Source organism: Bombina bombina, chromosome 6 (genome assembly GCF_027579735.1).
Source record: "Bombina bombina isolate aBomBom1 chromosome 6, aBomBom1.pri, whole genome shotgun sequence".
Lineage (NCBI taxonomy): Eukaryota > Metazoa > Chordata > Amphibia > Anura > Bombinatoridae > Bombina > Bombina bombina.
The window spans coordinates 769,483,358-769,496,597 of record NC_069504.1 but is presented as its reverse complement, the minus strand read 5'-3'; the positions used below and the strand labels follow the sequence as shown (position 1 = coordinate 769,496,597).

Here is a 13,240-nt window from a genome sequence, read left to right as displayed (position 1 = left end):
CATTTAATAATAAATATCATAAGTGCTCATTCACAAACTTGCAATAAGAATGTCCTTCAAAGCTAACTTCTGGAGACAGTGCATTAATCCCTCTCAATCTGTCGTAAACTAGCTCATAGTTGTTAGCAAAGGTCCACTCTGTCTCCTTATAGGTATCTCCACAAGCAGTTCCAACATCAACAATAGACTTTCCACTATAAATTCAATTAAAACACTCTTAAAGGGATATTGAAGACTAAATAAACTAAATAGAATGATGCATTAAAAAAATAAATTAGTCTGAGCATAACATGTAGATGTATTTTTTTAAAGTTTTATTAGCTGTTTAAATATTGACAAACTAAGTGTAAGTTTAAGTGTCTATAAAACAATGGGAGCTGCCATGTTGTAACTTAGGTTACCTTCTCTGCTGTGGCCAATAAGGGACAGTTATAAATAGGTCACTAGAGTGTGCAGCCAATGGCTGTGTGGAATTTAACAGTTCCATTTCTAACAGCAAATGAAAAGCTCACAATTTCAGAATGGAAATACAGGAAAAGTGGACAAAATAAATAAGACTTTTTTTTTTAATATAAACGATTTATCATATTATATTACCATCTCGAAAGTGTTTAATGTCTCTTAAAGCAGATATAATACTCACTTACTGCCAGCTACAAATATATGGAGCAGTCATGCTCAGTTGTTATCCAAGTAGTTCTGAAGATGTTGGTGAGTTCTAGATTTATTATTTAGAAATTGGAGTCCTAAAATCTTGTAGTGGTGAAAGCAAGTGCACATAGGTTACTACCATATAACACCAGTTCATGCATATGAAACAGAAAAAGTTAACACCACAATAGTGTTACATTTTCAAAGAATTTTAAGATAAGTGGTCAAATAAATAGTTAAAGGGACATAAAATCCAAAATGTTCTTTAATGATTTAGATAGAACATATAATCTGAAACAAATTTCAATCAATTTACTTCTATTATCACATTTTTTTTGTTATCCTTTGTTAAAAAGCAGGAAGGTAAGTTCAGGAGTGTGCACGTGTCTGCAGCAATAGATGGCAGCACTATTCCCTATCATATAGTGTTCCAGACGTGCATGCTACCTATCTAGATATTTCTTCAACAAAGAATAACATGCAAATAATTTTTTTAATAGAAGTCAATTGAAAACTTTTTAAATTTGTATTCTCTAAATAATGAAAGAAAAAAATTGGGTCTCATGTCCCTTTAAGGAATTCAGTGTCGTAAATTGAACATATTGTTGACTTCCAATTTCTCTGTCACTTCATTCTTTAATTATTGTTTTGTTTACTCAGGTGGTATGTCCCATCCTGGCCGGTCTACTGCATTTTTTCAGCCTCTCCGCCTTCTCGTGGCTATGCTTGGAAGGTGTTCAGCTCTATCTTATGCTGGTAGAAGTGTTTGAGACTGAGCACTCTCGTCGCAAGTATTACTACCTCTGTGGATATGTGTTTCCTGCTCTTGTTGTGGGTATCTCTGCAGCTGTGGATTACAGGAGCTATGGGACGGATAAAGCGTAAGTGGTTTAAGGCAGGAGTGATATACAGCGTGTACTCCTCCTCTGCCTTTCTGTTCGTTTCTGCATGTGAAGCATTATGTAATGACAAGCGACTCACAAATAACAAAATCAGCTCGTACATTTCGCTTTGAGCATGCGCATCTGTGATCAGCATATTATTCCGGTTGATAAAGCACACTGATTATACCGCAAGAATGTATTACACAACATTACATTTAATATGTAGTACTTCTAAGCTTCTAATATATCCCTGTAACTTGGCAGATAGCTTCTTTAGTTGGGGTGGGGGGTAATAGTCACCATCTATTCTTCCTTACCTATACTACATTTTTTTGTCTAGTGTGTGTAACCCTTCCCGTTAGAGTCAGGTTGCAGAGTTAGCAAATTGCCAGGCAAGAGGGAGGTTTATAGGCAAAATAAAAATAAATCACTGACATCTCCTGTAACCCCATAAGTAATAGATGATATATTTGGTGTATGGTTGGGCAACATTGGAACCTTTCTTGATGGATATCAATGGAGCCACACACAGCACATTAAGTTTAAGTTGGTGTCCAGTGAGGATAGAATTGATTTCCTGGACACCACTGTATATAAAATAGAAGGTGGCTTGGCAATTGATCTACTCAAGAAGGAGACTAATTATAACAATTTACTTCTTTTCAAAAGTGCACATATCCCTTCTCTAATTTAGTCTTTACCCAAGAGCCAATTATTACGGATACAGTGAATTGTATCGGATGAGAAGTGGGTACAAGAAAGACTGAAAGAGATGGGGGATATATTCATACAGAGAGGGTACCTTAAAGAGGTGATTCAAAGTCAAATTAAGAGTGTTTAACCATTCCCAGACAATATATCTTAAAGAAAAAGAAGGGGACTGAAAGATCATCAAGAGTAGTGTTTGTTCGCCAATTCTCCCCACTAAATAGACAGGTATTATTAGGTATTATAAGGGATTATTCAGAAACACTGGGGAATACTTAGAATTTGTAACCCAGGAGTTAGAGAATTTCAAGAATACCCTATGCCTGCTTTCAAGAGGGGTAAGAATTTAAAGGACAATTTGGTAAGGGCAGATATTGGACCAGGGAAGAGGCCGGTCCAGAGACATTTAAGTAAAAAAAGTTTGGGCTGTTTCCCCTGTCTAAACTGCTCAAACTGTAATAACCTTATAATGGGCTCAACATTTTCCCACCCAAGAACATGGAAGAAACATAACATAACAATATGGATTTTGCAGTATACCTAATTAAATGCCTGTGTGGGTGGGGGTATGTAGAAGAGACCATTCCTAAGATTAAAGAAAGGATAAATCAGCACAAAAGTAATATATGAACTAAATTGCTAGATGCACCAGTGACTGGCAAATAATTTTATTACAGCAGGACACAGTCTGAGTCAGTTTAGGTTTCAGATACTAGAGCAGGTGTGTTGTCTGAGGAGAGGGTGCGACAGAGAGACCCTTTTAAAACAAAGAGAATTATACTGGATTTGAGAGTTGGGTACATTACCCCCTGGAGGTATGAATAGCGAGATGGGCTGGGCGGTTTTTAATTAAAAGGATAGGAGAGCCTGGTATAGAATTAATATTGGTGCATGAAAAATTATTTGATAGGGACTAGGTATGTCCCAGGTATATATTGTCTGGATATAGGAATGCTATTTGTTAAGGATACGATTATAACATACATTTAATTAGGATGTATTTCTCTAAATCTGTGGATCTGATAAATTAAGTAGTAGAAAGATATGTGGAGCTATTGAGAAGTGGGGCTTAGGGTGTTTAAAAAGTGTTTTTTGCCTAGTAAGATTACACATGATTAAGGACTTGGGTCCAAAACGCTGTGTTTTTATGTCTTTGGTCCAATAAACCTTTAAGACGAATTGGTGGTGCAGCTACATTTTTTTGCTTATGGATATCTTTGGGGAATCTGATGTTAATCCTGACAGCTTGCACACCTTTATGCCTGCCTGAGTGCTGAACAGAGTTAGGATTGTAACCCCATAAATTGCTAACTACGATACTGGTCTAATTTCCCTGCTTTTCCTCGGTTTTGAGATTAACGCTCTGCGCATGCGCAGATTACTCACACCCTACGTCATCAACTACAATTAGCAAAAGCGTTACAAATAAAAAAAACTAGATAGTGATGAAGGAGGAGGGAGGAGGAGTTTTGAGGAAATGATTGGCGGCCAGAAACTGCAGAAAAACTATTCTATTATTTTTGGAAGGCACCTAACTGCAGCTGCGCACCATACTTCTATTATTACCGGCAGTAAAGGGGTTAATTAGGTAGCTTAAAAGGTTAATGTTAGCTTTAGTGTAGAGATTAGCCTCCTACCTGACACTCCCCACCCCCTGTTCCCTCCCAAACAGCTCTCTTCTCTCCCCATGCCCATTGGTAACCCCCATCTTAGGTACTAACAGACAGTCTGCCAGTATGAAAAAATAAGGCTTTTAAAAAAAATATATATATATTTCTCCAGTGTAGGATCGCCACTTACCTCACAACCTCCCTGATCCCCCCCCCCAAACAGCTCTCTAAACCTCCCCACTCTAACTGGTAGGTGCCATCTTAGGTACTGGCAGCTGTCTGCCAGTACCTATAAAATCGTGTTTTTTTATATTTTAAAAAAAATAAATAAAAAAATCTGTAGCTAGTGTCCCCCCACCCGCTATCTTTAGTTAGGGGGCCTCACACCCCCAGATCCCCTTTTATGTAGTGTAGCTGCCCCATCCCTCCCTGTCCCTTTGTTTTTTTAATATTCTGTAGCGTAGGGCACCTCCCACTCCCCCTGCTGGACCGCGAACCCAACTCTCGCCCACAACTACCACCGGCTCCAGTAGAAGATTGTTACAGACGGTAACACACAGTGTCACCGTCTGTAACGATCAGGCATCTGCCCTCATATGGAGGCGGAGCACCTTTTGCTCTCCGGCTCCATATGCGGCAGATGCCTGAAGCTTCAGGAGCTCCAGATCTTGGCTGTAACTTAACAGCTGAGAGTGCTGGTGCATCCTGAAGCTATGGCATATATATACGTTGTGCGGTACGATAGCCAAAGTACTGCACAACATATATATATCTATATATATATATATACGTCGGATTGGGTGAAGTGGTTATGTCCCTTTAACCTGTGCTCAGTCACAAAGAACCTGAAATAGTCTGTTGCAACCCTCTAGGATCATTTTTGAACACTCATTACACATGGAGCAACGAGATCTGAACAAACATGTTGAACCATCTGAAAAAATAAATAAATATATATATATATATACATATAAAGACGTGTCTCCTGTTGCTGTGCATTTTCTAATATTTCACATTAGGAAAGCTACAGCTCATGTTATGATTTCCATTTACTTGCAGTGAATTTTCATTAGGCCCCATATGCAGCTCTAACAGCCACTAAAACTAGATCTGTAACATCAGCCATGTGTGACACACCGACTTTATTTCTCTCCCTGCCTCTCACTGTTTCTATCTGTCTCACAGTTGCTGGCTGCGAGTTGATAATTACTTCATCTGGAGTTTCATTGGCCCTGTATCTCTTGTTATTGTGGTGAGTAATGGGATTTTTTTTTCTTTAAAACTCTGGTCCTGCTATTCTACTTTGGTCACTTTTCCACCTCTTTTTCCCCTAACCAAGTTTTTTCCTTTTCCTATCGCACATTTCCAGTCTGTCTTACAGTCTAATTTGCATTTTCCTCCTCACCATTCGTCACTCACATTACTTGTCAAATTACTTGCGATATTGAGAAAAAGTAAAACAACAGATAAATCTATAAAAAAGGGAGAATGTTTAAAAGGTAAAAGGGTGTATTTCCGTTGTCATAACTGTGCTTGCTGTGCAGATATAATCAAAAGATATATTATCTTTATATAACTATTTTATAGAGCCACATATACCTTTGAAACAAAGGGTGTAGTTTATTTGTAGAAATGTCCATGCAGTAAGCTATATGTAGGTCAAGCAAGGAGACTTATTAAAGCTAGCTTGAAGAGCATATAATTCATTGCATCTTCCCACTAACAGGGACATCTCCATAGTGAAACATTTTAGAGACAGGAACCATCAAGAGTGTAAGCTTAGATGGCAGACATTTAAGTTGTAAGAATAAAGGGTTCTTATGAAGATTTGAATATACAGTTTAGATGAATGTTCAATTTGAAATTGGAAAGTGTGAATATTGTTGCCTGAATAGCTTTTTTGGGGTAAATACATATTGTGTTATGTTAATATGTATATATTTGAATGCATACATTTTGGTATAGGATGATAATGTATTTTACTTTATGGCATATAGACTCATAGGAATATAGAAGGAGAGACCCAGCATTATTGGGTATGGTAGAGACATGCTCTTTATATGGGCATGTAACTTGATCAATTGTTCATTCAAAAGGTTGAGGTAATGTATCTCCAACAAAAACTCTATTTCCAAATAAATAAGTACTTCAGAAAACCTGACTTAAGTGGTGTTCATATACAATTGGATTTATGTATTCTGGTCCTCTAACATAATCAACTTCATGTACTTATCAGTGTAAACTGCTTCGGAGCCCTTGTGGGGCAGGTTCCCACATGTGGGCCTGTTTCTCGCAATGCAAGAAGCAGCAGTCATTAGACCGCTGTTTCTTACACTCTCCACCACCTGAGTTATCAGAGAGAAATCCCCCACAAACTTGCTCGCTCAAGGTTATTGAAAGGTCCTTGAGCGTGCAATGGTACATTGGGTCTGCTGCCTGTATGCAGTGAAGACAAGGGCCCCAATTTATCAAGGTCTGTCGGACCTGATGCGACAGTGCGGATCAGGTCCGACAGACCTCGCTGAATACGGAGAGCAATACGCTCGCCGTATTCAGCATTGCACCAGCAGCTCACAAGAGCTGCTCGTGCAACGCCGCCCCCTGCAGACTCGCGGCCAATAGGCCGCCAGCAGGGAGGTGTCAATCAACCCGATCATACTCGATCGGTTTGATTTCCGGCGATGTCTGTCTGCCTGCTCAGAGCAGGCGGACAGGTTATGGAGCAGCGGTCTTTGTGACCGCTGCTTCATAACTGCTTGATAAATATGCCCCAAGTTGAGAACCTTGTCTGCACGCACTTTAATACATGGAGCCCAATAGCTTCTATGTTTTATACTTAATCTTACATATTCTCTCCATTCACTAGGTGAACCTCCTTATTCTTCTGGTTACTCTCCATAAAATGCTTCGCTCCTCATCAGTCCTGAAACCAGACTCCAGTCGCCTGGAAAACATCAAGTAAGAAATTGCTATTGCCCCCCACCCACTGACTCAAGTTTAGAAAAAAAAATACATGATGCTTAGCGGAATCTGAACAATGGTATCACTACAGCATACTGCTAGAGAATCTAATTCATTTATATACAACTAACTTCTTAAATGACCACACATTTTCCTAACCTAAGAATATTTTAACTGTAATTCTAATGTTTCTTTTGTACTCCTTTCTAATCTCCTTCATGTTCTATTAGGTCCTGGGCATTAGGAGCAGTTACTCTTCTCTTCCTTCTTGGACTTACTTGGGCTTTTGGACTTTTGTTCATAAACAAGGAGTCGCTGCTCTTGGCGTACCTTTTTACGACCTTCAATGCTTTGCAGGGCCTTTTCATATTTATCTTCCACTGTGCTCTGCAGAAGAAGGTGAGCATATATTCCACTACAATACGGATAATTTATTGCCCAAAGTGTATTGCAGTCTACAGAGTATGCTGTTAATATCAGAGCACTACAGTGAGTTTTACTCCATAAAGTGGATTACATTGCTAATGTTACAACCTAATTCATAGTGATTTGATCTTACACCTAAAACAGTGCATTACACAATAACAATTACTACATATAGGGCCAGATTACAAGTGGATCGCTAATTAAGGCTCCCATTCGAGCGTTAATTGGGCTCGTATTACAAGTTGCTAACCCAACGCGCGCAAAAAGATGAACGTGCGCGCGATAACCTATTCCCCCATAGAAGTTGAAGGAGAAAAAAAAACACCCAACTTGCGCGCAAACCCGATAGCATATTCTCATGTTCACTAACCCGACATGAAAATATGAATATTTCACATTCCAATGTTCTTCACATAGATGAATATGTTATATTTATTCATAAATAAATATTTGTATATACAGTATATATCTGATGGTATTTTGGTACAATATATAGCTATACCTATATATATTTATATATATATATATATATATATATATATACGTACAGTATATATATGATTATTCATAGGTATAGATATATACAGATATATATATAGGAATATCTATTTACAAATACACAGAACATATTCTGCTATGTGCAGAACATTGGAATGTGAAATATTTACAGTACATACACAGTATAACACTTTATTATATATAAATATTGCATTAAATATGTTTTTATCTACTTAACTGCAAAGGGCTCCAATGCACTTATATATTTGTCTATATATGTATAGATATGTATTTATATGTGTATATATACCGTATGTCTGTAAATACATAGACATATAAATACATATGTACACACACACACATATATATATATATACATATATATTTAGACATGTACTGTATATGTTAAACCCTTTGCCTGCCTTTTTTTACTAACACCTGAGACCTCATATCTTTGAGCCCTTATAACTTTGATGTGCAATATTTTTATTAGATAGCGTTACTACGAGTGTAACTGTACTTTTTAATGTATTTTTGATGTGTTTTTTGACACTTTTTTGTTTCGTTAAACAGTTAACTACAGCTTCACTAACACAACGAGCGTTAACTTCAATTGCACTCAAGCGATCGCGTTTACTTTCAGCTTGTAATACGAGTGCAATTTAACCTGTGTGCAAATGAACGTGAAAACCGGAAATCGCTTGCACATAAACGTTTCTGCTTCACTCGTAATCTGGCCCATAGAAGGTAGTATCTTAAAGGAATATGAAACCCAAAAAATGTATTTTATGATTCAGACAGAGCATAAACTTTAATTTTTTTCCCCCAGTTTACTTCTATTATCAAATTTGTATTTTCACCCATGATATTCTTTGTTGAAGAGCTACCTAGGTAGGCACCTGCAGCACTACATGAAATAGGAAATAGTGCTGCTATCTAGTGCTCTTGCAATTGTATAACATTCTTACAAAACTGCTGCCATATAGTGTTCCACAAATGGGAAGACTTCTTAGCATACTTCTCTGCTTTTCAACAAAAGATACTAAGAGAACAAAGAAGAAAAATGATAATAGAAGTAAATTACAAAGTTGTTTAAACTCACATGCTCTAGCTGAATCATGAAATAACAATTTTGGGTTTCATATCCTTTTAAACACTGAACCATTATTGGACACTCAGTGGTTGCTCTATTGTTATTGTATCTAGAAGTAGTATGTTTTATCTCATCTGCAGATGACTACTTTGTAACCTCTTTAAAAATATGACTCTCAGGAGTATCTAAATATTTCAAATGAAGAGCAAAATTGTATTTTATTTCTTTAAACTAACCAGTAAAAAAAAATCTATAAATGTATAATATAAATGTATATATTAAAAGAATTAAAGAGAGAAATTATTTAGAAAGATAAATACAAAATTATTAGATATATTCTCAGGCCCAGATGCATATACACTGGAAATTCAGGTCTTAGGTTAGACATCCTATAGACCAGACATCCTCAAACTTGGCCCTCCAGAGAGGTTTTGGAACTACATTTCCCATAATGCTCAGCCAGCTGATATCATGGGAAATGTAGTTCCAAAACCTCTGGAGGGCCAAGTTTGAAGATGTTTGCTATATACCCTCATATTAACATCTCTTCAATCATAGGGATCTTTCATGCTGTATCCCCCCCCCCCCACCTCAGAAAATCACCACATTCTCTCTTTCTGTTTCTTTAAAGGTCCATAAGGAATATAGTAAATGCTTGAGACACTCATACTGCTGTGTGAGGGGCCCTGGAGCTGAACATGGAACTTTAAAATCGACTGTTAATAGTCGCTACTATACCCAGAGCCGAATACGCAGAATGTGGAATGACACCGTCAGAAAACAGACAGAGTCATCTTTCATTGCTGGAGATCTTAACAGTACACCAACTCTAAACAGAGGTTTGCATAAAATGAGTCTGTAGTTGGTTTAGCAGTTTTTAATAAACTATTGCCAAAATCTAATCTTGATCTCTTATTTCCCTTCTCTCACTAGGCACTATGGGTAACCACTTATTGACTAATCCTGTGCTGCAAAGTCGTGTGGGCACCAGCCCATATAACACGCTAATAACAGAATCTGTTGGGTTCAGTCCCTCTTCCCCAGGATACAATGCAACTGGTAAATTTCTATTTGTGTAACTTTAGGTGTGTATGCGATGTATCTGGCAAATATTTGTTTATATTTTAATGATAAATGTATGAATGGCCTTTGGTGCCCATTGTGTGTTTGTTTTGTTATCGGTTTCCTAGATATTGTGTTGATGGTGCAGTTTTTTTTTTCTTTTATATTTAATGAAATAAGTTCAGTGAGGAGTGATCCCTCATTCTAGGACCTGCCTAGGGCCTTATTCTCATTACCTCTCCAGCTTGGAGAGAAATCATTGTTCAGACTTTACAGGGCCAAAACTCACTGAATTCTCAGAAAAAAAGCCCCTAGAAGATGTGAGCTACCTCCCATAGAAAGTAACAAGTTTTTTTTTTATGCTGAATCACTAGGGGGGAGTAAGGTTAACTGGGAAGCACCTTGCAATGTTTACAAATTAAACTGGCATGGTTTCATTGCAGTTTGATTTGCATTTGCTTCTAGTTAAGTATACATTACTTTTTAGTTAGTTAAATAAATGCATTGTGAATAGACTTCACCTGCCTAGAGATGGCAAGATACATTTAATATTTAATTTAATATTCCACAAGCATTTCTGGTGAAATGCTTGTGCAATATCGCCCCCTGCTCATTCGCAGCCAATCAGCCGCTAGCAGGGGCCGTTAATCATTCCGATCGGACCACTGCTTCTTAACTTTAGTTTCTGGCGGACCAGAAATGATAGGGCATCGATGTAGCATCCGCTGCTTAAAAAATTGAGCACAAAGAGTATAATCCTAATTTGTTAAAGTTACACTGGGACATTTAAAGTATCATCAAAATGTGTATAAATATCAATCATAAATACACTGCACTTGAAAAAACAAAAGAGGAAGGATATAAAAAAATAAATAAAAAGAGTTTAAATGTAACAAAAGCTTTAATGTCATGCAGTGCTATATTGCACTAGGATTGTCTCTCCTTTATATCCACAAAACCAGGGAATAATGCATACAGATATATAGCAAAATGTGCCTGTTTAGAGTCTTCTGAGGGATCTCACACTCACACTGCATCATTTTAGATCATCTCATCTGAGTGAAGAGTTTTAAAGAAATGGGTCTTAACTGACTATTAAACTGTTTATTAACTGGCACTTTACATCCATAGTATAATGAACTATTTAGCAATATGATGTTTGTAGTTATTTATTTTTGTTAAAATTGTTGCCCCCTTTCACCAAGACTTCCAGCCCCGCTCACAATTAATTGTTTTATATACTGTATATATATATATATATATATATATATATATATACACACACACACTATTTATATGTATATAACCTATACACTTTGTTTAATGAAAGCAAATTAAATCCAGTTAAGGGTTGAATGCTTGCCTTTGGGCCTAAGAATCCCTCTCTGTCACACCCACTTAAGGTGCAATAGTCCTATTTCTGCTGAGGGGAGCTAAATAATCCCAGAGCAAGCCGCACATTTTGGGTTGATCACACAGCAGGACCACTGACAGGTTTACATTTAGTGTATTGTAGAAAGTGTTACTGCCCATTACTAGAGGATCTCACTATCCCTCTAACCAGACTGTGCTGCCACCAGCAGCAGTGGTGTTTACTGAAGTATTTCTGTTTTCTGTCTAGAGGGAACTTAGTTCCTCCTGCAAAAATAGTGCAGGAACTCCGTTCCCATGTGTTCCCACTCGACCGCTGTTTATCAGGATTCCTAGGCCCGTTACAGGTCGCATCCTCCGTATTCTTTATATCTTCTTGGATATGACTGATTTTGCCATGTAATTGGCCATTTTTATATTATCCTAAACATGGCATAGTTAACATCTGTGAAATTAACCTTTTTAATGCCTGGAAAAACCCCCATTAAAGAAGTGTTTATATAGTTTCAAATAACACTTTAGTAAAAAAAAAATATATATAACTAGGTTGCCAAATGAGTTTTCAGTTTGAACACATTTTTTAATGGCGACTATTTGTATAAATGTCATCCAAATCAGACAAAAAAAATATTTATAAAGTGCCAACATACTACACAGTGATATAACATGTTTTAGATTAATCTTACTAAGCATGCACATTAAAGGGCCATAATACCCAAATGTTTAAACACTTGAAAGTGATGCAGCATAGTTGTAAAAAGCTGACTAGAAAATATCTCCTGAACATCTCTATGTAAAAAAGATATTTTACCTCAAAAGTTCCTCAGTAGCCACCTCCCATTGTAAAGGATTTCTAAGCAGCATTTTAGTGTGTCTGTCCTAGGACAGCTTAGGGGATGAGCCTCGTGAACTCTCATATTATTTCACCAATCAGGTAAAGGAAGCTTACTATGAAATCTCATGAGAGTTAAGTGAAATCTCATGAGATCACAGTAAGAGTTCATGACCTCAGCACTGCTGATGCTGATTGGCTGCTGTTCATTTCTTCATTTTTTTTTTATTTTTACCTGCAGCTGGGAGCAGGTGAATTATAACTTTTTACACAGAACTTACTCTGCTGAGCTGAGGAGATTGTGAGGTAAAATATCTTCCTTTTTTACATAGAGATGCTCAGGTGATATTTTCCTGTCATCAGTTTCAAGTGATTTAGCATATGAGTATTATGTCCCTTTAATTAAACATTGAAATGTTACATGTAAATTGATTTTCAGGTACTCAAATGTAAAAAAGAGTTGTCGACAGGCCTTTTAAAAAACAAACAAACAAAATTTTTTTTTTCTGACTGATTGAAACAGCAGTGTCAAATATTCCCCATGCAAATTATATAGGGGTTATACATAAGCCTAATGCATCAGAAAAGGGTTAAATAAATCTGTTATCATGGGGTTGATGAATGGATTGGAATCGAACTTAGAAACCTTGCTATAAACCATTCATTACACATCAGGCGGATATTCAGTGAATTGGAATCCAGGTCAGAATTTTGCACAGGATTTCCTTTAGATTGGAAAGAGGAGTAGTTCCTCTTGATCTTCCTTTACATTTATTCTCTATCTTTTTACACCATGTTTATGGGGTATCATATTTTATATTTCACCTGCAGTCTCCCTTTCCTTCCCCTGTCCAACCTCAAACTCCTACTTTTAACTTACTCTTCTGCTAAAGGGACATTCCGGTCAAAATTAAAATGCACATAGATGAAATACATCTGTGAATAGAAACATATTTGCAATATAGATGTATTGGATAAAATGCTTCTAGTAAAAGTTATCACTGTTTAGTGTTAACATTTTTCTCTGCAAGTGCATGTGAAGCATAGCTAGATATTGTTAGTGCACCAGCATTTTAAATACTACAGCTGATCAGGGTGCTAGTGGGGCTTGTATCATGTCAGTAATTTACAAATTGAGTCATTA

The 13,240-nt window shown here is 37.0% G+C and overlaps 1 protein-coding gene across 5 annotated transcripts in view; it reads left to right on the top strand.

The window, feature by feature from the left end:
- The window catches only part of ADGRL1 (adhesion G protein-coupled receptor L1), a 491,322-nt gene that overhangs the window by 470,294 nt on the left and 7,788 nt on the right, over nt 1-13,240 (top strand). For all 5 annotated transcript variants that reach the window (XM_053718064.1, XM_053718062.1, XM_053718063.1 and 2 more), the window contains 6 exons: nt 1,312-1,532; nt 5,039-5,105; nt 6,720-6,811; nt 7,045-7,213; nt 9,463-9,670; nt 9,765-9,890. In XM_053718064.1, coding sequence (XP_053574039.1) covers nt 1,312-1,532; nt 5,039-5,105; nt 6,720-6,811; nt 7,045-7,213; nt 9,463-9,670; nt 9,765-9,890 — 883 coding nt within the window. The remainder of the gene's footprint in view (nt 1-1,311; nt 1,533-5,038; nt 5,106-6,719; nt 6,812-7,044; nt 7,214-9,462; nt 9,671-9,764; nt 9,891-13,240) is intronic.